The sequence below is a fragment of the Oncorhynchus masou genome, chromosome 30 (genome assembly GCF_036934945.1).
Source record: "Oncorhynchus masou masou isolate Uvic2021 chromosome 30, UVic_Omas_1.1, whole genome shotgun sequence".
Classification (NCBI taxonomy): domain Eukaryota; kingdom Metazoa; phylum Chordata; class Actinopteri; order Salmoniformes; family Salmonidae; genus Oncorhynchus; species Oncorhynchus masou.
In genome coordinates, this window is record NC_088241.1 from 60,618,714 (window position 1) to 60,642,240 (window position 23,527).

The 23,527-nt window shown below is 44.8% G+C and overlaps 1 protein-coding gene across 1 annotated transcript in view; it reads right to left on the reverse strand.

Annotated features, from left to right (window-relative positions):
- The window catches only part of LOC135521676 (piezo-type mechanosensitive ion channel component 2-like), a 142,245-nt gene that overhangs the window by 44,195 nt on the left and 74,523 nt on the right, over positions 1-23,527 (reverse strand). Inside the window, exon 5 of the mRNA XM_064947354.1 lies at positions 1,506-1,671. Within this exon, the coding sequence (XP_064803426.1) occupies positions 1,506-1,671 (166 nt within the window). The remainder of the gene's footprint in view (positions 1-1,505; positions 1,672-23,527) is intronic.

A 23,527-nucleotide genomic window follows, 5' to 3' on the forward strand; every position in this document is an offset into this window, starting at 1 on the left:
ATCATACATGGTATGTCTGGATATTGACTAGATAGATCACTAGATATCCTTAGAAAGTGTCCCATTACAAAGAATATCCTATAGTAGCTCCGTATAAGAAATAAGATCTAATAAAATGTCAGATATACCCGGAAATATATAGATAAAGATAATCCCTTATATTGAACCTTTTTGCCCAGCGCCCATTACTGTTGTGGTAACCAAACTGGCCCAGGAATTCTCTACTCTAGGCCCAGATAAGTTCAGTCGTAAGGACTGATTACAGCATTTTTATCAGAAAAGGACAGATGGAGGACAACAGAGATTTTAGAGTAGGTTTATTAATCTACACTACATGACCAAATGTATATGGACACCTGCTCGTCAAATATGTCATTCCAAAATCAATGGAATTAATATGAAGTTGGTCTCCCCTGGGCTTTCCACTAGATGTTGGAACATTACTGTGTGGACTTTCTTCCATTCAGCTAAAAGAGCATTAGTGAGGTCGGGTACTGATGTTGGGCGATTAGGCCTGGATCGCAGTCGGCATTCCAATTCATCCCAAAGGTGTTCGATGGGGTTAAGGTCAGGGCTCTGTGCAGGCCAGTCAAGTTCTTCAACACTGATCTGTACAAACCATTTCTGTATGGACCTCGCTTTCTGCACGGGGGCGTTGTCATGCTGAAAAAGAAAAGGACCTTGCCCACAAGGTTGCCAAAAAGTTGAAAGCACAGAATCGTCTAGAATATCAGTTTAAGCTGTTGTGTTAAGATTTCCCTTCACTGGAACTAAGGGGCCTAGACCAAACCATGAAAAACAGCCCCAGAGCATTATTCCTCCTCCACCAAACTTTACAGTTTGCACTATGCATTCAGGCTGTCTGCCAGATGGTGAAGAGTCCAATGGCGACGAACTTTCCACCCTCCAACCGACACTTGGCATTGCACATGTTGATCTTAGGCTTGTGTTATCCTGCTCGGCCATGGAAACCCATTTCATCAAGCTCCTGACTAACAGATCTTGTCCTGACATTGCTTCCAAAGGCAGTCTGGAACTCAGTAGTGAGTGTTGTAACCAAGGACAGCAGATTTCTACGCGCTACGTGATTCAGCACTTGGCGGTCCCGTTCTGTGAGCTTGTGTGACCTAGTACTTTGCGGGCTGAGCCGTTGTTGCTCCTAGACATTTCCACTTCACAATAACAGCATTTACAATTGACAGCTCTAGCAGGGAATACATTTGACTAACTGATGTGGCTTAAATATTCAAATCAACTAATTTGAAGGGGTGTCCACATACTTTTCTATATATAATGTATTTATATATGAAAGTTAAAAGTATTTCCTTTCTTTGGGCTCTGTTAGTCTTGTCACTACTCTTTAGTGAGTTCCTGGCCTGTACTGAGTACAACATTTACGAGGGTAGGGTGTATGGGTGTGTATAGGTGTTGGGAGTGTGGGGTTCCCCTGTAAATCCAGATACGCCAGGGGCAGAAGTTTGTCTGTAGAGAGATGATGAGCTCACCTGACTGTCTGACTCGCATTCGACGTCATGCTGCTGTGATTCGTCTTTCACCTGCGGCTTCTCCTCCAGACTCAGACACAGCAGCCACGTGACCAGGCCCGCCACGAACACGCCGATGTCTGGCATGAACACACGGATTCCGTTTCCTGCATCGGCACCCCGGACGCTGCAGGGAGAGGTAGAAACAGGGAAAAAACGGTTAGCCAACAATGACAGACAAGAAAAGGTAAACAATTTGGGTACTATTATGTTTACAGTTTTCATATGCAGTAGCCAACACTGTACTGCATCATGAGGATTCCTGTCAGCTCAGTGACAATATTTGATGCCAGCAGATCAAATGATAACTGTTATAATTAAACTATACACTTAAAATCCCTAACAGCTAGTTTATATATAATTCAAAACATGGGTTTTAGGGCTCATAACAAGGTAGAGTAATCGTTAAATAGTTTACAGTCTGAGTTCCTCCTCTACAAATATGTGGGTGTGGTTCTCACTTATAGCTAATTGGTACTCAACTTATGACCAAATCACCTTCGTTCATATTCCGATATTGTTTACAGGATTTGTTTTCTCACACAAAACAGTGTGGATTCGTTGGGTAAATATTGAGTAAAGGAAGTAAATCAGAGGGTGAAATGAGGAAATTAAAAGGTAAATAGAAGTCTTCAGGACATGAATCAAATCAAATCAAATGTTATTGGTCACATACACACGGTTATCAGATGTTATTGGTCACATACACACGGTTATCAGATGTTATTGGTCACATACACACGGTTATCAGATGTTATTGGTCACATACACACGGTTATCAGATGTTATTGGTCACATACACACGGTTATCAGATGTTATTGGTCACATACACACGGTTATCAGATGTTATTGGTCACATACACACGGTTATCAGATGCTATTGGATGTTATCAGATGTTATTGGTCACATACACACGGTTAGCAGATGTTATTGGTCACATACACACGGTTATCAGATGTTATTGGTCACATACACACGGTTATCAGATGTTATTGGTCACATACACGTGGTTAGCAGATGTTATTGGTCACATACACGTGGTTATCAGATGTTATTGGTCACATACACGTGGTTAGCAGATGTTATTGGTCACATACATGTTTAGCAGATGTTATTGGTCACATACACATGGTTAGCAGATGTTAATGCGAGTGTAGCGAAATGCTTGTGCTTCTAGTTCCGACAATGCAGTAATAACCAACGAGTAATCTAACCTAACAATTCCACAACTACTACCTTATACACACAAGTGTAACGGGATAAAGAATATGTACATAAAGATATATGAATGAGTGATGGTACAGAACGGCATAGGCAAGATGCAGTAGATGGTATCGAGTACAGTATATACAGTGGAGCAAAAAAGTATTTAGTCAGCCACAAATTGTGCAAGTTCTCCCACTTAAAAAGATGAGAGGTTGTGGACAGGTGTCTTTTATACTGATAACAAGTTCAAACAGGTGCCATTAATACAGGTAACACAGGTAAGGAGTGGAGGACAGAGGAGCCTCTTAAAGAAGAATTTACAGGTCTGTGAGAGCCAGTCTTGCTTGTTTGTAGGTGACCAAATACTTATTTTCCACCATAATTTGCAAATAAATTCTTTAAAAATCCTACAATGTGATTTTCTGGATTTTTTTCCCTCATTTTGTCTGTCATAATTGAAGTGTGGGAGAACTTGCACAATTGGTGGCTGACTAAATACTTTTTTGCCCCACTGTACATATACATATGAGATGAATAATGTAGGGTATGTAAACACTATATTAAGTGGCATTGTTTAAAGTGGCTAGTTGTCACATTCTGACCTTTATTTCCTTTGTTTTGTCTTTATTTAGTATGGTCGGGGCGTGACTTGGGGTGGGCAGTCTATGCTTGTTTTTCTATGTTTGGTTTCTGTTTCGGCCTAGTATGGCTCTCAATCAGAGGCAGGTTAGTTGTCTCTGATTGAGAATCATACTTAGGTAGCCTGGGTTTCACTGTTGGTTTGGGGGTGTTTGTTTCCGTGTGAGTGTTTGTTGCCACACTGTTTTGGTTTCATTCATGTTGACATTTATTGTTTTGTATTTCATAGTGTTCAGTTTCTTTATTAAAGTAATCATCATGGACACTTAACCACGCTGCATCTTGGTCCGATCCTCTTCAGACGAAGAGGAGATCTGCCGTTACACAAGTGATACATCAATTTCCATCAATTTCCATTATGAAAGTGGCTGGAGTTGAGTCAGTATGTTGGCAGCAGCCACTCAATGTTAGTGGCTGCTGTTTAACAGTCCCTGCCTTGATGCACCTGTCCTGACCTCGCCTTCTGGATGAACAGGCAGTGGCTCGGGTGGTTGTTGTCCTTGATGATCTTTATGGCCTTCTTGTGACATCGGGTGGTGAAGTTGTCCTGTAGGGCAGGTAGTTTGCCCCCGGTGATGCGTTGTGCAGACCTCACTACCCTCTGGAGAGCCTTACGGTTGTAGGCGGAGCAGTTGCCGTACCAGGCGGTGATACAGTCCAACAGGATGCTCTCGATTGTGCATCTGTGAGTGCTTTTGGTGACAAGCCGAATTTCTTCAGCCTCCTGGGGTTGAAGAGGCGCTGCTGCGCCTTCTTCACAATGCTGTCTGTGTGGGTGGACCAATTCAGTTTGTCCGTGATGTGTACACCAAGGAACTTAAACTTACTGCTCTCTCCACTACTGTCCCGTCGATGTGTATAGGGGGGTGCTCCCTCTGCTGTTTCCTGAAGTCCACGTTCATCTCCTTTGTTTTGTTGACATTGAGTGTGAGATTGTTTTCCTGTCACCACACTTGTCATTGTTGGTAATCAAGCCTACCACTGTAGTGTCGTCCGCAAACTTGATGATTGAGTTGGTGGCGTGCATGGCCACGCAGTCGTGGGTGAACAGGGAGTACAGAAGAGGGCTCAGAACGCACCCTTGTCCCCAGTGTTGAGGATCAGCAGGGTGAAGATGTTGTTACCTACCCTCACCACCTAGGGGCGGCCCGTCAGGAAGTCCAGTACCCAGTTGCAAAGGGCGGGGTTGAGGGCCGTGTCAGTGGCACTGTATTGTCCTCAAAGCGAGCAAAAAAGTTATTTAGTCTGTCTGGGAGCAAGACATTCTGGTCCGCGACGGTGCTGGTTTGGTTTTTGTAATCTGTGATTGACTGTAGACTCTGCCACATACCTCTTGTGTCTGAGCCATTGAATTGCGACTCTACTTTGTCTCTATACTGACGCTTAGCTTGTTTGATTGCCTTTCGGAGGGAATAGCTACACTGTTTGTATTCGGTCATGTTTCCGGTCACCTTGCCCGGGTTGAAAGCAGTGGTTCGAGCTTTCAGTTCAGTTCGCGCGAATGCTGCCATCAATCCACAGTTTCTGGTTTGGGAATATTTTAATCGTTGCTGTGGGTATAACATCGCCGATGCACTTTCTAATGAACTCGCTCACCGAATCAGCATATTTGTCGATGTTGTTGTTGGACGCAATGCGGAACATATCCCAATCCACGTGATCGAAGCAGTCTTGAAGCATGGAATCAGATTGGTCGGACCAGCGTTGAACAGGCCTGAGCGCGGGAGGTTCTTGTTTTAGTCTCTGTCCTTTTCCGAAAGGAGGCCGGGGGAAGGCCTTATATGCGTCGCGGAAGTTAGAATAACAATGATCCAGGGTTTTACCAGCCCTGGTTGCGCAATCGATATGCTGATAGAATTTAGGGAGTCTTGTTTTCAGATTAGCCTTGTTAAAATCCCTAGCTACATGAATGCAGTGGTTTCCAGTTTACATCGAGTCAAATAAAGTTCGTTCAGGGCCATCGATGTGTCTGTTTGGGGGGGAATACATACGGCTGTGAGAATTCCCTTGGTAGATAATGCGGTCGACATTTGATTGTGAGGAATTCTAAATCAGGTGAACAGAAGGACTTGAGTTCCTGTATGTTGTTATGACCACACCACGTCTCGTTAATCATAAGGCATACACCCCCGCCCTTCTTCTTACCAGAAAGATGCTTGTTTCTGTCAGCGCGATGCGTGAAGAAACCAGCTGGCTACACCGACTCCGACATCGTCTCCCGATTGAGCCATGTTTCCGTGAAGCAAAGAACGTTACAGTCTCTGATGTCTCTCTGGAATGCTACCCTTGCTCGGATTTCATCAACCTTGTTGTCAAGAGACTGGACATTGGCTAGTAGTATGCTAGGGAGTGGTGCGCGATGTGCCCGTCTCCGGAGCCTGACCAGAAGACCGCTTTGTTTTCCCCTTTTACGGTGTCGTTGTTTTGGGTCGCCGGCTGGGATCCGATCCATTGTCCTGGGTGGAAGGCAAAACACAGGATCCGCTTCGGGAAAGTCATATTCCTGGTCGTAATGATGGTGAGTTGACGTTGCTCTTATATTCAGTAATTCCTCCTGACTGTATGTAATGAAACCTAAGATTACCTGGGGTACCAATGTAAGAAATAACATGTAAAAAAACAACATACTGCATAGTTTCCTAGGAACGTGAAGCGAGGAGGCCATCTCTGTCGGCGCCGGAAGTAGGTCAAAGTACAACGGGTCCATACATTGTGTTCTATACATTGTGTTCTATACATGGTGTTCTATACATAGTGTTCTATTCATGGAGCTCTATTCATGGTCCTCTATAGATTGTGTTATATACATGGTGTTCTATAAACGGTGTTCTATACATTGTGTTCTATAGATTGTGTTCTATACATGGCGTTCTATACATGGTGTTCTATTCATGGTGCTCTATAGATTGTGTTCTATAGATTGTGTTATATACATGGTGTTCTATAAACGGTGTTCTATACATTGTGTTCTATAGATTGTGTTCTATACATGGTGTTCTATTCATGGTGTTCTATTCATGGTGTTCTATTCATGGTGTTCTATACATGGAGTTCTATAAACGGTGTGCTATACATGGCGTTCTATAAATGGCGTTCTATACATGGTGTTCTATAAATGGCGTTCTATACATGGCGTTCTATAAATATAAATGCGTTCTATAAATGGCGTATAGATTGTGCAATATACATGGTGTTCTATAAACGGTGTGCTATACATTGTGTCCTATACATTGTGTTCTTTACATGGTGTTCTATAAAACACATGTTACAGGCCTTTCTCCATCCATGCCAATTAAAGCACGGCCAGTATTAAATATATAAGCATTATCATTAAAAAAGAGCATTTAACCCTTAGCTGAGCAGTGTACTGTGCTAGCTTCTTAAAATACACAGAAAATATTTTGTTCCATAGTAAAAGTGTGGGATATTCCCACTGTCCTCTCGGTTACAGCGCTTATCTGACTAGCTCTGGAAAGGTATGCTGTGGCTGTTGCAGTGGGCTCTCTGGTCGCCTTCGCTTGACCATAAATGTGCCCCCCAACCCCAATTTCCCTTGAAAAGCGTAACTCAACTTCTAAACTTTCATATTTGTTTGGGATCAAAGCAGTGTGCAGCAACACTTGCAGATGTGATAGAGAGAAGAAAAAGAAAAACCCTTCTGTTTCAGACCTTGAAAGGAAATGTCTCGGTCCAGTAGACCTGAAGTTAACTTTTCAGAGGAAGCTTTAGAGATACATTTTCTATTTGTGAATTGGGAGTAGGAGCGCAGTGCTGGCCTATGGTTGGCAGGGCACTTTCATAAGAGGTCCTGGTGGGAGTACACAGCACAGTACACCCTCTATGAATCAGAGGACGGCTCAGGAGCCTGGTATTTCTGGTGAGTCATAGTGCACCAGGAGACTGTGTGGTTGGGGTGGGACCTAGACATCTCTGGGGTGGGAGACCTTGTGGTCGGGGTGGGACCTAGACATCTCTGGGGTGGGAGACCTTGTGGTCGGGGTGGGACCTAGACATCCCTGGGGTGGGAGACTGTGTGGTCGGGGTGGGACCTAGACATCCCTGGGGTGGGAGACCTTGTGGTCGGGGTGGGACCTAGACATCCCTGGGGTGGGAGACCTTGTGGTCGGGGTGGGACCTAGACATCTCTGGGGTGGGAGACCTTGTGGTCGGGGTGGGACCTAGACATCTCTGGGGTGGGAGACCTTGTGGTCGGGGTGGGACCTAGACATCTCTGGGGTGGGAGACCTTGTGGTCGGGGTGGGACCTAGACATCCCTGGGGTGGGAGACCTTGTGGTCGGGGTGGGACCTAGACATCTCTGGGGTGGGAGACCTTGTGGTCGGAGTGGGACCTAGACATCTCTGGGGTGGGAGACTGTGTGGTTGGGGTGGGATCTAGACATCTCTGGGGTGGGAGACCTTGTGGTCGGGGTGGGATCTAGACATCTCTGGGGTGGGAGACCTTGTGGTCGGGGTGGGACCTAGACATCTCTGGGGTGGGAGACCTTGTGGTCGGGGTGGGACCTAGACATCTCTGGGGTGGGAGACCTTGTGGTCGGGGTGGGACCTAGACATCTCTGGGGTGGGAGACCTTGTGGTCGGGGTGGGATCTAGACATCTCTGGGGTGGGAGACCATCGGGGTGGGACCTAGACATCTCTGGGGTGGGAGACCTTGTGGTTGGGGTGGGATCTAGACATCTCTGGGGTGGGAGACCTTGTGGTTGGGGTGGGACCTAGACATCCCTGGGGTGGGAGACCTTGTGGTCGGGGTGGGACCTAGACATCTGGGGTGGGAGACCTTGTGGTGGGGTGGGACCTAGACATCTCTGGGGTGGGAGACCTTGTGGTCGGGGTGGGACCTAGACATCTCTGGGGTGGGAGACCTTGTGGTCGGGGTGGGATCTAGACATCTCTGGGGTGGGAGACCTTGTGGTCGGGGTGGGACCTAGACATCTCTGGGGTGGGAGACCTTGTGGTCGGGGTGGGACCTAGACATCTCTGGGGTGGGAGACCTTGTGGTCGGGGTGGGACCTAGACATCTCTGGGGTGGGAGACCTTGTGGTCGGGGTGGGACCTAGACATGCCTGGGGTGGGAGACCTTGTGGTCGGGGTGGGACCTAGACATCCCTGGGGTGGGAGACCTTGTGGTCGGGGTGGGACCTAGACATCCCTGGGGTGGGAGACTTGTGGTCGGGGTGGGACCTAGACATCCCTGGGGTGGGAGACCTTGTGGTCGGGGTGGGACCTAGACATCTCTGGGGGGGAGACCTTGTGGTTGGGGTGGGACCTAGACATCTCTGGGGGGGGAGACCTTGTGGTCGGGGTGGGACCTAGACATCTCTGGGGTGGGAGACCTTGTGGTCGGGGTGGGACCTAGACATCTCTGGGGGGGAGACCTTGTGGTTGGGGTGGGACCTAGACATCTCTGGGGTGGGGGAGACATCCCTGGGAGACCTTGTGGTCGGGGTGGGACCAAGACATCCCTGGGGTGAGAGACCTTGTGGTTGTGGTGGGACCTAGACATCTCTGGGGTGGGAGACTGTGTGGTCGGGGTGGGACCTAGACATCCCTGGGGTGAGAGACCTTGTGGTCGGGGTGAGACCTAGACATCCCTGGGGTGAGAGACCTTGTGGTTGGGGTGGGACCTAGACATCCCTGGGGTGGGAGACTGTGTGGTCGGGGTGAGACCTAGACATCCCTGGACTCACAGCCAGGTACACTTGGGAGAGCACAAGGTGATAACATAAATTAGTTTAGAAGGGATGACAGAGTCTGATGGAAAGGAAAAAAGTCTGACGTAGTGAACTGGATTCTGTTATCAGTTTGAAGGTGTCAAGGAAGGCACTTTTGAAAGAGTAGGTAGCCATTGAACAGAAACGTCTCCTCTAGAGATCAATGGCAGTTGGGTCCCTGTGATGGTACTTGAAGAAACGGCTGTATAATATCCTCAGACAGGATATGGTGCCACGAGCAGTGGGTGGATATTTGAGTTTTCACAGGCTTGTTTTGCTTAATGTTGCGTTGCATAAAACTCTAAGCAAATGTTTGGAATCCCATGGCGCTCGCTCAGCATGAGATCTGACATTCAAAAGCGAGCGGCCAGGGGAGGGTACAGACACAGACGCTTTGAACCGAGTGATGTTTGCCTTCGTAAAAATTTAGTAAGTGACAGACGGCGCTAGTTAACACGCTAGAAAAACACATGCAAAAACTGGGTGCCCCGTATGGCGGAGGAAACACAAGCTCTTTAATGAAGCCTCTGCGTCTACACGGTTTGCTTCCCTCTCAGCATTTAAATGGTCTTTCATCTCAGTCCTGCTCATAAAGACAGAGCTGTGGAGCTGTGAGCTGGCAACATAAACGCCTGCATATGGCATTCATCTGGAACTGGGAAAGGGCCTTAAAGGGGAGGTGATCAAAGTGGCTCAATTAACCGTACAGATTTAGCTTGTTAGTCTCATCTCTGGAAAGATAGCTTGTATAGCATTGACAATTTACCTGGTTGGTGGATACAGAGAAAAGTTTTTACTGAGAGTCAACAGTGAACTGGCAGAAGCCATAACAAAATTCTGCACTAGCTAGTGAGCGAACTCAATTGAGCTGTTATGAGACATTAACTGGCACTGGACTTTAGGCCTTGAGGGCACACTGGCATATCTATCATTAGGAGTAGACTGTGACACTGTGTCTCTCCAGGGTCCCCGGCAGGGCTACAACACACAGAGAAGGAATAGGCAGCTCCGAGTATGGCAAAGACAAGGTTGTTCAAACAAACACACCAAAATAGCAAAAGGGGGCTTTGATAAACATGTGATATGGATTTCAATCTGAATCCTAAAACAGTCTTCAACCCAGATCATTTGCATTTACAGTAACTTTACCATTTCAAAAATAACAGTCATTATTTTCTCTAAAAATGGCATATAGTATTTAAGATGTAAAAACATGCCACAGAACTGAAAGCTCCAATTAATAAAGACCTAATAACATTCTGATTTGAAGAAAATGACTGCAATCATGATGACAAACTTAGAAATCATCAAGGATTTTGAATAATTTCTCTTAGTGTTTCTTTTACATTTATTGTTGAAATAGCTTAGAAGATCCCAAAAGATCTTGCAGGCCTTTGCTTTCACCTACTTCCATTACTGTACCTGCTGTTTGCTCTACACCTCCAAAGGCCCATCCAATATCCTGTCAATGCTTGTTCTATCTACGGTACGTTGAGAGCTGCTGGATATGATGATTGTCCTGTGTATCTGTTTGGGTGCACATCCTCACCGCATAGGAGATAACTTTCCCATTAAGGCTAATTCAAACATTCTACATGGGCATGTCAGCACATGTCACGCGACATTCTATAGGAGATTGCTTTCCCATTAAGGCTAATTCAAACATTCTACATGGGCATGTCAGCACATGTCACGCGACATTCTATAGGAGATTGCTTTCCCATTAAGGCTAATTCAAACATTCTACATGGGCATGTCAGCACATGTCACGCGACATTCCATAGATGACTTTCCCATTAAGGCTAATTCAAACATTTCATGGGCATGTCAGCACATGTCACGCGACATTCTATAGGAGATTGCTTTCCCATTAAGGCTAATTCAAACATTCTACATGGGCATGTCAGCACATGTCACGCGACATTCTATAGGAGATTGCTTTCCCATTAAGGCTAATTAAAACATTCTACATGGGCATGTCAGCACATGTCACCGATTCATTCCATAGGAGATGACTTTCCCATTGAGGCTAATTACAAACATTGCTAATTCAAACATTCTACATGGGCATGTCAGCACATGTCACGCGACATTCTATAGGAGATTGCTTTCCCATTAAGGCTAATTCAAACATTCTACATGGGCATGTCAGCACATGTCACCGACATTCCATAGGAGATGACTTTCCCATTGAGGCTAATTAAAACATTGTACATGGGCATGTCAGCACATGTCACGCGACATTCTATAGGAGATTGCTTTCCCATTAAGGCTAATTCAAACATTCTACATGGGCATGTCAGCACATTTCACGCGACATTCCAAATGCATTTAATTCACATTCCACAAAGACACGATCTGCCTTCTCCACTCTTTCAATCACACTCTGCTACAACTCAATCATTCAACAACTTGCATCGGGCACATGTAACGTGTAAATTAATGCACATGCTAACGAAGACGCTGTAAAATTCAATGAATACAATCTTCCAAAAAGGAAGCTCATTCATTCAGTCATTTCGCTACCAGACCACCCCATGAGAGAAATAATATGGGAGTCCATGACCTAATAATGACAGAACACTAAGATCAATGACAGGAGGACGTCTGAGTGAATAGCTTTCAATTCCCGACTGAACACATCTCAACCATCTAGTGGGATATCTGGTCGTCCCGTAATCCAATCACATCTCTCGTGCGAATTCCTAATTAATTACCACGGGCTTCTACCTTCTTTGCATCGAGGTCTATCAGAGCTGAGAGAGTGTCGTTCATCTAAGGACATGGAGGAAATGTGAACACAGATCAAATTCAATGATTGCGGACTAATCAGTGATCTTAACATGAAACATAAGGCTCACGGTCTATTTGGGTGCTGTAGCCCAGGTGTAATGTGGCTGGGGTGGGTTTACTTAATGAGATGAAGAAACCTGGTTTAAGAGCTTTGATACCTATACTTTGTAAGAAGTATGAAAGGATTGTCTGTAAACTATGGATTTGTGCATGATCAGCATGTGATTTTGATCCAAACCTTTAGCCCCGCGGCTTCAGCACACTGTTTAACATTAGTAACATAATCATCGCAAGTATCTCTCAGCAAATCCAAAATATCATGAATATCACGGGGACCACACACACACAGACAAAATGTGGTTTGGTAACACTTTATTTGAATAGTCTGTGGGGCATCTACAGCTGCTCTTCTACATAATATCAGTAACATTTCAACTAACTATCTACTAACACTAACCCTAGCTTAACCCTTGTTCTAAACCTAAACTTAACCCTTATCCTAACCCTAAACTTAACCCTTACCCTAACCTTAACCCTTACCCTAACCCTAAACTTAACACTTACCCTAAAACTAACCCTTACCCTAATCCTAACCCTTATCCAAACCCTAAACTTAACCCTTACCCTTACCCTAAACTTAACCCTTACCTTTACCCTAAACTTAACCCTTACCCTAATCCTAACCCTTATCCAAACCCTAAACTTAACCCTTACCCTTACCCTAAACTTAACCCTAACCCTTACCTTTACCCTAAACTTAACCCTTACCCTAATCCTAACCCTTATCCAAACCCTAAACTTAAACCTAACCCTTACCTTTACCCTAAACTTAACCCTTACCCTAATCCTAACCCTTATCCAAACCCTAAACTTAACCCTAACACTAACCCTAAACTTAAACTTATCCCTAACCATTATCCTAACCCAAAACTTAACCCTTACCCTAACCATTATCCTAACCCTAAACTTAACCCTTACCCTAACACTAACCATAAACTTAACCCTAACCCTAACCCATACCTTTACCCTAAACTTAACCCTTACCTTAACCCTTGTCCTAACCCTGACTGTAACCTTAGAAAACAGTTGCTTATCAACAGATCGTTTGTTGATAGTCCCATGTAGATGCTCTACAGACTCTACAGAATACAGATGGAAAATCCATACTATTCACGGAATCCAAACATAAATAGATTTCTGGAGATTGTACATTAACATAAGCAAAGCTTTTTTTATGAGTGTCAAGGTGCGCGGTGTTCTCTCTTTAGTTTGAGCTTCTGGAGCAGACCATCCTATGGCACTGGTGCCTCCGCCAACGTCATGCCACACGACAACACGTCAACACACATGAACACAAACAAATGCACACAAAGCAGGGATGCCAATTACAGCTCTCAAAAGGCAAGGATAAACTGTTCCTGGACCATTGACTCCCCGAGACAATCTGCCACTGTCATTTAGTAATCCAACTTTGACGTACATTAATATCTATGTCAGACTGAACAACAAACGCCGAAAACGGTTCAAATGTAATTCAATTAATCCTAAAGCTTCTCGACATGAATGATCATAACAAGGGAGGCTAAATGGTAAATGGTTGAATTACCCTCGTCTCATGTAGCATAGAAAAACCTTTGAATGTCTGAAAGCCAACAGCTATGGATTAACATCATCATGAAAACAAAATAACCTTCATAACCGTTTAAAAACATAGAACTAACATCTAACTGTAGACTGGAAAGCTGGGAATTCGTGTGATTGAGTCAGTTTCTGTTGTAAATTATACAATGGGTGGGTCAAATCCTGAATGCTGATTGGTTAAAACCGCATTCCAGCTGGTTTCTATTCCACAAGTTGCCATCGGCTATTTACTCTGTTCCATCAGACTGAGCAATCCACTGTCTCATCAGCCCAGCCAGGCAATTTATAAACTTGATCTCCACTATAAAAAGCATCTAGACATTCTCACATTTCTTTTAGAATAACATTTAGTTTTCAACAGTAGAGATTTGTATAAATGTTGCTGTTTTTCTCTGACATTTGCAACATTGTTTCAATATTCAAATTCAATCTCCAGCTGTCCCATAGTAATGCAACTGACAACAGGAAGACTGAGGAGTCCGCTCTCAATGAGTGTAGACAGCCTACTGCTGTCGATCTGCTAATCATCAGAAGGGGAGAGGAGAGGAGGTAGGCAGTCCACGTGGGTAACTGGAGGGCCCTGCCTATACAAAAACAAAACCCCGGACCTATGATTTGTTAATCCGGCCGACCATGCGTATCCCGTATATACGACTACTGAAAGTTGAAACTTGGAGGAGAGGAGATATTGTGTCTCCTCTACTATTCAAACGGGGATCACGGAGACCGTGGTCATTTGGCTGGCCTATTACCGGCATTCAAAATACCATGACCGTCACAGCCCTAGCCGAGCCCCCGGCCGAGCCCTAGCCGAACCAAGGCTAACAGGATGATTAAGAAGCTGACAGACCGACTGCAGTTGTCGACTTACAGCCGTGAAGAAGGTCGTGGGAAGGTTGAGCTGTTCACAGAGTGACACACAGAAAGGCCGAGATAGTTCTCCACTGAAACCCATTGTGTTAAGGTCAATGTTATATGGCAACAATGGCACCCAGTCCTAAATCGCACACTCAAAGGGTCCTATTCAGTCGTGATACATAGAAAGAACGATGTTTTCCACCATTGTCTGTGACGCCTCCTATTTCCGGGAAAGCATTCCAATATTGATGAACATTGGCGCTGAAACGACGGAATTTCCCTCCAGCAGCACAGAGTATGACTCAAATGTCAGATACAAGTGTATACATTTTCAAAACATTTCCAGCTTCCCCTGAGTAGGTCAAGAATGGGAAAAAGTGGAACACGACTGACCAATAAATAAACCAATAATTCTGTCTGGGTTGGCGAGGCGGCAGAGTCTTGGCCAATGGAGTATAGCTCTTCTTTGTTCTGCCTTGGTCAGGGCGGAGTGTGAACCAGAGCGGAGACAGCACTTTGGCCCAATCCAGAGGGTCACAACACTGGACACAAGCCATTGGCCAACACATGGCCTAATGATGGAACTCAACCAATCACGTCCACCGTATTAAAAGAAGACTGTACCTCAGGGGGTTAAGTAGGGTACAGGTCTGATTCTGTTTACTCTAACTACTTCCTCACCAAATGGAGAACAGGTCTTGAGTTGGATTCATTTAGCTCCACTCTTTGCTCTGAGTCAGCGAGCAGGGGGAATGGAGGGAGAAAATGCCACATTTCTGCACGTCAACAAGCATCCAGTCACGAATAACCAGATAATACAGTAGGACCCGTTTTCCCCTACTTTTCATACCTCGGTCCATTGCTAGTATAAACACTTTTGGTGTAAGTCTTGAGGAACATGTTTAGTTAATTTGTTCGTCGAATACAAAAATATTAAATATAGCTATTGAAGGAAAGTAATAACATATGACCATGGTTGTAACAGGTGATCAAAACATGCTTATATTCAATTACCACAGGTGTTCCTACCAATGTGTTCTAGGGAACATCTTGTTCCCAGATGACAACATCCTGTTTATCTGGTTTCCAGGTATCTCTCAAGACATTTAACACTTTCTCCACACTTCAGCTTTTGTCCCCTGGAAATCCCTTTAACTTACATTTACATTTACATTTAAGTCATTTAGCAGACGCTCTTATCCAGAGCGACTTACAAACTTGACTGTTATACGTTGGCCAGTATGCTCCAGTCTGTCACTAGATAGCAATTACACTTTCATTGTTTGTACATTAAACAGAGGACATTTGGCATGTCGCCCCTGGGCAGCCCTCAAGGTACAGCGTGGTCCTGGTGCGGTTGGGGCTAAGCAGGCAGCGCACACAGAGTACCACAGAGAGTCTGGCACCCCGCTGAGCCAAGAGAAACAGGGTAGCACAGTGGCACAATTCAGGCCTCATATCAGTGGCCTATATTCCAGCACCTGGCCTGCCGGCAGTATCCAGCCCGACGTTGTTAAAGTCCTGGAGTTTAACTACTGATTTGAGAATTATACATTAGCGGGAGAAAATGTCTTGTGACACCTTGTTTAACAGAAATATATGTGTAATGAATAGACTATTGTGTTTGTGTAGCAGCAGGGATGTAATGGCAATTAGATGTTGGCTGCACTCACTTCAGTAAGGAACGAGGAAGAAGTCACACTTCTGAAGTGGTCCACCTGCTCCAACCAAGACAGCTTTAGTGTAGCTGAGATTAATCAATCAACTGGTAAGGATATGGACATTAGGGCTGGGATATGCCAAGGACCTCACGATACGATATTATCACAATAATTAAAGTCGGGAGCTTACATACACCTTAGCCAAATACATTTAAACTCAGTTTTTCACAATTCCTGACTTTTAATCCTAGTAAAAATCCCATGTCTTAGGTCAGTTAGGATCACCACTTTATTTTAAGAAAGTGAAATGTCAGAATAATAGTAGAGAGAATTATTTATTTCAGCTTTTATTTCTTTCATCACATTCCCAGTTGGTCAGAAGTTTACATACACATCAAATAGTATTTGGTAGCATTGCCTTTAAATTGTTTAACTTTGGTCAAACATTTCAGGTAGCCTTCCACAAGCTTACCACTATAATTTGGGTGAATTTTGGCAACTCCTCCTGACAGAGCTGGTGTAACTGAGTCAGGTTTGTGAGCCTCCTTCCTGACTGATGTCTTGAGATGTTGCTTCAATATATCCACATAATTTTCCGCCCTCATGATGCCATCTATTTTTCGATGTGCACCAGTCCCTCCCGCAGCAAAGCACCCCCACAACATGAAGCTGCCACCAGAGGACAGTTCTTCAAAAAGTACGATATTTGTCCCCATGTACAGTTGTAAACCGTAGTCTGGCTTTTTTATGGCGGTTTTGGAGCAGTGGCTTCTTCCTTGCTGAGCGGCCTTTCAGGTGAACCTAGTATAGAAATGCCAAAGTTCAAAGCACCATCATAGAGTATGTGAACTGTTGGATCATGTAGTATTTAGAGGAACAGAAAGCAGACACTAGTGAGCCAGGATTCACCACGTAAAACATCATGTTTCATTCACAGACTAAACAGTAGCTGTTACAGAATCAAACCAAATCTGAAGATATGGGTCAGAGACTTCCTTCTAAATTTGATTCTATACAGGAATAGGATTCTATCCAGGAATTTCACACAATAGTCAGCTGCCCTTTGAACAATCGTGAGGGGATGTCGATATAATGAAGAGGAAATCGGAGGCGGGCCTTACAGTACAGTAGACAATGAAACAAGAGTAGATGACACAAAAGCCCAGTTTGACTTGAGCATGTTGCATGCACAAAGATCGGATTGTGAGCATGATCCTAAGATTATCTCCATGTGAAAGGAAACGAAAGATAATTTTACCTCGACACTCTCAAAGGGGAAGAGAGGACATAATTGCTGCCCAGAAGCCACGCCGGAGATCACAAAGCTGAAGCCACTTCCTTTACACGTACATCCATCACAACAAACCTCCATTCTCATGTGCTTATTCTAGGGGCGAAAGCTGAAGAACATACGCACATCCAGGTACTTTCCGCAGGTCCTGGAGTTGTAGGCAAATTTGTGGAAAACAGAAAGGAAAAAGCTGCACACTGCTGTGTCACGCCCTGATCTGTTTCACCTGTCCTTGTGCTTAAATCCACCCCCTGCAGGTGTCGCCCATCTTCCCCATTACCCTCTGGGTACTTATTATACCTGTGTTTTCTGTCTGTCTGTGCGAGTTCGTTGAGTTCGTTCAAACCTACCAGCGGTTGCCCTTGCCCGTCTTTGTTATAGTCCCTGTTTTGTAGCTTCGCGGTTTTCACCTTACCTGCCTGCCTGCCTGCCCTGACCTTATCCTGCATGCCTGCCCTGACCTTACCTGCCTGCCTGCCTGCCCTGACCTTACCTGCCTGCCTGCTTGCCTGCCCTGACCTTACCTGCCTGCCTGCCTGCCCTGACCTTACCTGCCTGCCTGCCCTGACCTTACCTGCCTGCCTGCCTGCCTGCCTGCCCTGACCTTACCTGCCTGCCTGCCTGCCTGCCTGCCTGCCTGCCCTGACCTTACCTGCCTGCCCTGAACTTACCTGTCCTGACCTTACCTGCCTGCCTGCCCTGACCCTTCCTGCCTGCCCTGACCTTATCTGCCTGCCCTGACCTTACCTGCCCTGACCTTACCTGCCTGCCTGCCCTGACCTTACCTGCCTGCCTGCCCTGACCTTACCTGCCTGCCTGCCCTGACCTTACCTGCCTGCCTGCCCTGACCTTGCCTGCCTGCCTGCCTGCCTGCCCTGACCTTACCTGCCTGCCTGCCCTTACCTGCCTGCCTGCCTGCCCTGACCTTGCCTGCCTGCCTGCCTGCCTGCCCTGACCTTACCTGCCTGCCTGCCTGCCCTGACCTTACCTGCCTGCCTGCCTGCCCTGACCTTACCTGCCTGACAGCCTGCCTGCCTTCCCTGACCTTCCCTGCCTGCCTGCCCTGACCAGCCTGCCAGCCCTGACCCTTTCTGCCGTCCTGTACCTTTGTCTCTACTCTGGATTAGCGACCTCTCCCTGACCTGACCCTGAGCCCACATGCTGTTCCAGTGCCTTATACCCTCTCTGGATTATTGACCCCTGCCTGCCTTGACCTGTCGTTTGCCTGCCTTGACCTGCCGTTTGCCTGCCTTGACCTGTCGTTTGCCTGCCTTGACCTGTCGTTTGCCTGCCTTGACCTGTCGTTTGCCTGCCCCCATTTAATGAATAAACTTCTGTTTCTTCTGCACTGTCTGCACCTGGGGCATACCTTAAACACGTGATATGCTGCCCATGCTCCCAGGTGATAATTATTTATAACAATGTTTTAACCCTTAGTTCTTCATCAGGCATCCTTATTCTAGGGGCAACATATTTCCTATGTGAAACACAGTTCAGCTTTAATTCCCATAGTTTTATATTTAGTTTAGTTGTTTACTTTTTGAGGGAGGGGTTACAGGTACAAATAAACACTGAAAGAAATGTATACAAAAATAACCCCAACTCTCCCCACAAACCCCCACCAGGCCTCAATTGCTTCTTGACCAGTACCATTCATTCTCACTGACGATAATTCTGTTATAACTTCTAATAGTAACTGTATCCACTAGTTAAATGGGAGAGGGTGAGGTGGTTGCCAACATTTTGTTTCACAACAGTGCTACCTGACAGCAGTAATCTTCTCTGATTGATTGAGAGATTCAAGGGGCTATCATCGGTAAGTAACATAACAGATGCAAAGCATTGGATATTTAAATTCAAACACTACAAAAACAAATGGTTAACTTTATCCCAGGGGCATTTAACTGCAGGGCACTCTCACATCATATGAAGGGATGTGTCTACCTGCTTTATTGGACACAATGAACAGTTGGCAGTTGGGGCCAATTTCATTGTAAAACATATTCTTGGTGTTAAATACAGTCTGTGAACAAACTTAAAATGTATAAATTGCTGGTTCGGATTATGGGATGCCAAGGTCATAGTTTTCCCATATTCTGTTCCAATTAAAATGGTTGTTCATATTCAATTACATCTGTGAACCACCATTTTTTAATGGCTAGCTCAGAATATGAGCTTTCCAAAAGATATTTGTATAAAATAGAGATCAGTCCTTTAGGGAGTCCAGATCATTCATTTATAAATCCCATCATTGGATGGTTCGGTAGTTGGGTTTCCCAAGGGACTCCAGACCAGCATAGATGACCTAAGTTGTAAAAACAGAAAACATTATTTGCCTGGTAATGTGCATGTATCTTGAAATGTTCTCAAACCATTACTGTCCATGATATCGGTAAGGGTTGCAAATGGCCACCCTTCAGATCGCAAGGAACTATTTTGAAATATTGGAGTAGGAAATGCCATTTTCATTCCCAGTTACATCTTATTTTCAATTTTGCACCAAATAGAACTTGTGTGAGCATTAATAGGACATACAAAACGTTATGTTTGGCGTAAAAGCAACACAGCTCATCACCCTGAACACACCATCCCCACTGTCAAACATGGTGGTGGCAGCATCATGGTTTGGGCCTGCTTTTCTTCAGCAGGGACAGGGAAGATGGTTAAAATTGATGGGAAGATGGATGGAGCCAAATACAGGACCATTCTGGAAGAAAACCTGATGGAGTCTGCAAAAGACCTGAGACTGGGACGGAGATTTGTCTTCCAACAAGACAATGATCCAAAACATAAAGCAAAATCTACAATGGAATGGTTCAAAAATAACATATCCAGGTGTTAGAATGGCCAAGTCAAAGTCCAGACCTGAATCCAATCGAGAATCTGTGGAAAGAACTGAAAACTGCTGTTCACAAATGCTCTCCATCCAACCTCACTGAGTTCGAGCTGTATTGCAAGGAGGAATGGGAAAAAATTTCAGTCTCTCGATGTGCAAAACTGATAGAGACATACCCCAAGCGACTTAGGTAGCGCTACAAAGTATTAACTTAAGGGGGCTGAATAATTTTGCACGCCCAATTTTTCAGTTTTTGATTTGTTAAAAAAGTTTGAAATATCCAATAAATGTCGTTCCACTTCATGATTGTGTCCCACTTGTTGTTGATTCTTCACAAAAAATACAGTTTTATATCTTTATGTTTGAAGCCTGAAATGTGGCAAAAGGTTGCAAAGTTCAAGGGGGCCGAAAACTTTCGCAAGGCACTGTAAGCGTAGTTTATATTGTTTAAGGTATATATCAGGGAAGACCACCTCTTCCTAAGCAATAGGAGACACCATATTACTGTAATGAACACGATAGGAGAGAGAGCTGGTTTCAAGCGCAGGGTTGCAGCAAGTGTTTATTGCAAAGGACCACAGGAGGAGGCAGGGTTGCAGGCAAGTGTCCAGGGGCAGGCAGAAGGTTAGGTAGCTGTCCAAAGGGTCCACAGGAGGAGGAGGTAGCTAGGTCCAGGGGCAGGCAGAAGGTCATGCACAGGAGGAGGCAGGTAGCTGGATCCAGGGGCAGGCAGAAGGTCATACACAGGAGGAGGCAGGTAGCTGGGTCCAGGGGCAGGCAGAAGGTCATACAGGAGGAGGCAGGTAGCTGGGTCCAGGGGAGGCAGAAGGTCATACACGGGAAGAGGCAGGTAGCTGGGTCCAGGGGCAGGCAGAAGGTCATACACAGGAGGAGGCAGGTAGCTGGGTCCAGGGGCAGGCAGAAGGTCACACAGGAGGAGGCAGGTAGCTGGGTCCAGGGTCCAGGTAGAAGGTCATACACAGGAGGAGGCAGGTAGCTGGGTCCAGGGTCCAGGCAGAAGGTCATACACAGGAGGAGGCGGGTAGCTGGGTCCAGGGTCCAGGCAGAAGGACATATACAGGAGGAGGCAGGTAGCTGGGTCCAGGGGAAGGTAGAAGGTCATACACTGGGGGTCCAAAGGGGGAACAGTACAGGCAGGGAAAAGGCTAGTAACATAGTCTGGAAGATCAGGCAATAGGTATACAGGCAGAGAATAGGCAAAAACTATCATACACGGGAGGAGTAACTCATGGGAAAACCAGCGCTCTGAAAGCCATGTGTCACAAAACAAACAATACCTCACAGTGACGGGGTGCAAAGAACTGAACGAAATAGTGTGTGATAATGACATACAGGTGTATGAACAGGTGATCAGAATTCAGGTGATTGGGATCTGGAGATTGAGCTGCGTTCAGGGGATCTAGGTGTTTGAGGGTGTGAGTTGGAAGCAGACTTTACAATAACATTGTTTAAGGGATATATCAGTGAAGACCACCTTTTCCCGAACAATAGGAGACACCATATTTCTCTATATACTCAGCCAGGGGGCGGAAGAATCATGTCTGAAGCAATTCAGGATGGGATGAAATGTTAGTGCCAATTTAAAGTTTGGTACGGATAGTCCTCTTACATTATTTCCCTCTTTGTAAATGTATTAATTTTATCCGGGATTGTGTACCTTGCAATATACATTTTAAAACCGCACTATCAATTTGAACCCAGAAGCCAGAAGGTGGAGCCATGGGAAGCATTGAACTACAGAAATTCAGCCGAGGCAATATGTTCATTTTGACAACAGATATTCTTCTGGTTAAAGCAACTGAGACATTATTCCATCTTCTGAGGTCGGATGGAATTGATTTGAATATTCTGTTAAAGCTGAAGGCAATGGTTTTAACTAAGGAAGGAAATATATCTTCTCCCAAATTTTTTACATGGAAAACAATTGGGATTCCATAATTAGAGATGTAGGGCTGATTGAGTTAGATACATTTTATAGCTTGAGATGAAGCTGAATGTATCTATGATCTTCAATTAGTTTGGGAGCAATTGAGATACATTGTCTTGATAGTAAAATAATGAAATATCGTCTGTGTAAAATGAGATGAAGTGATCAGTAGACTTTGGGGAAATTGGGGTTATTTCCTAAGATTGACGAATTTCCTTGGCCAGAGGTTCTGTGGATAATAAAACGAGCAAAGGCGAAATTGAGCTTTTAATAAAAGCTAAATTAGGGCTGTATTCACATCTCTCACAGATCAACCTTTGTAAACGGCTGCATTAATCATATGGAGCAATAGCGGACCAAATTGATTCCAACATTTTAAATAGACTTCAGGAGGAATACCATCCCATAGCCTTTATTCATGCTATCCAATGCCCTTTATTTATGCTATCCAATGCCCTTTATTTATGCTATCCAATGCCCTTTATTTATGCTATCCAATGCCCTTTATTCATGCTATCCAATGCCCTTTATTCATGCTATCCAATGCCCTTTATTTATGCTATCCAATGCCCTTTATTCATGCTATCCAATGCCCTTTATTTATGCTATCCAATGCCCTTTATTCATGCTATCCAATGCCCTTTATTTATGCTATCCAATGCCCTTTATTTATGCTATCCAATGCCCTTTATTCATGCTATCCAATGCCCTTTATTTATGCTATCCAATGCCCTTTATTCATGCTATCCAATGCCCTTTATTTATGCTATCCAATGCCCTTTATTCATGTTATCCAATGCCCTTTATTTATGCTATCCAATGCCCTTTATGTATGCTATCCAATGCCCTTTATTTATGCTATCCAATGCCCTTTATTTATGCTATCCAATGCCCTTTATTCATGCTATCCAATGCCCTTTATTTATGCTATCAATGCCCTTTATTCATGCTATCCAATGCCCTTTATTTATGCTATCCAATGCCCTTTATTCATGCTATCCAATGCCCTTTATTTATGCTATCCAATGCCCTTTATTCATGCTATCCAATGCCCTTTATTTATGCTATCCAATGCCCTTTATTCATGCTATCCAATGCCCTTTATTTATGCTATCCAATGCCCTTTATGTATGCTATCCAATGCCCTTTATTTATGCTATCCAATGCCCTTTATGTATGCTATCCAATGCCCTTTATTTATGCTATCCAATGCCCTTTATGTATGCTATCCAATGCCCTTTATTTATTCATGCTATCCAATGCCCTTTATTATGCTATCCAATGCCCTTTATTATGCTATCCAATGCCCTTTATGTCATGCTATCCAATGCCCTTTATTATTCAATGCTATCATGCTATCAATGCCCTTTATTCATG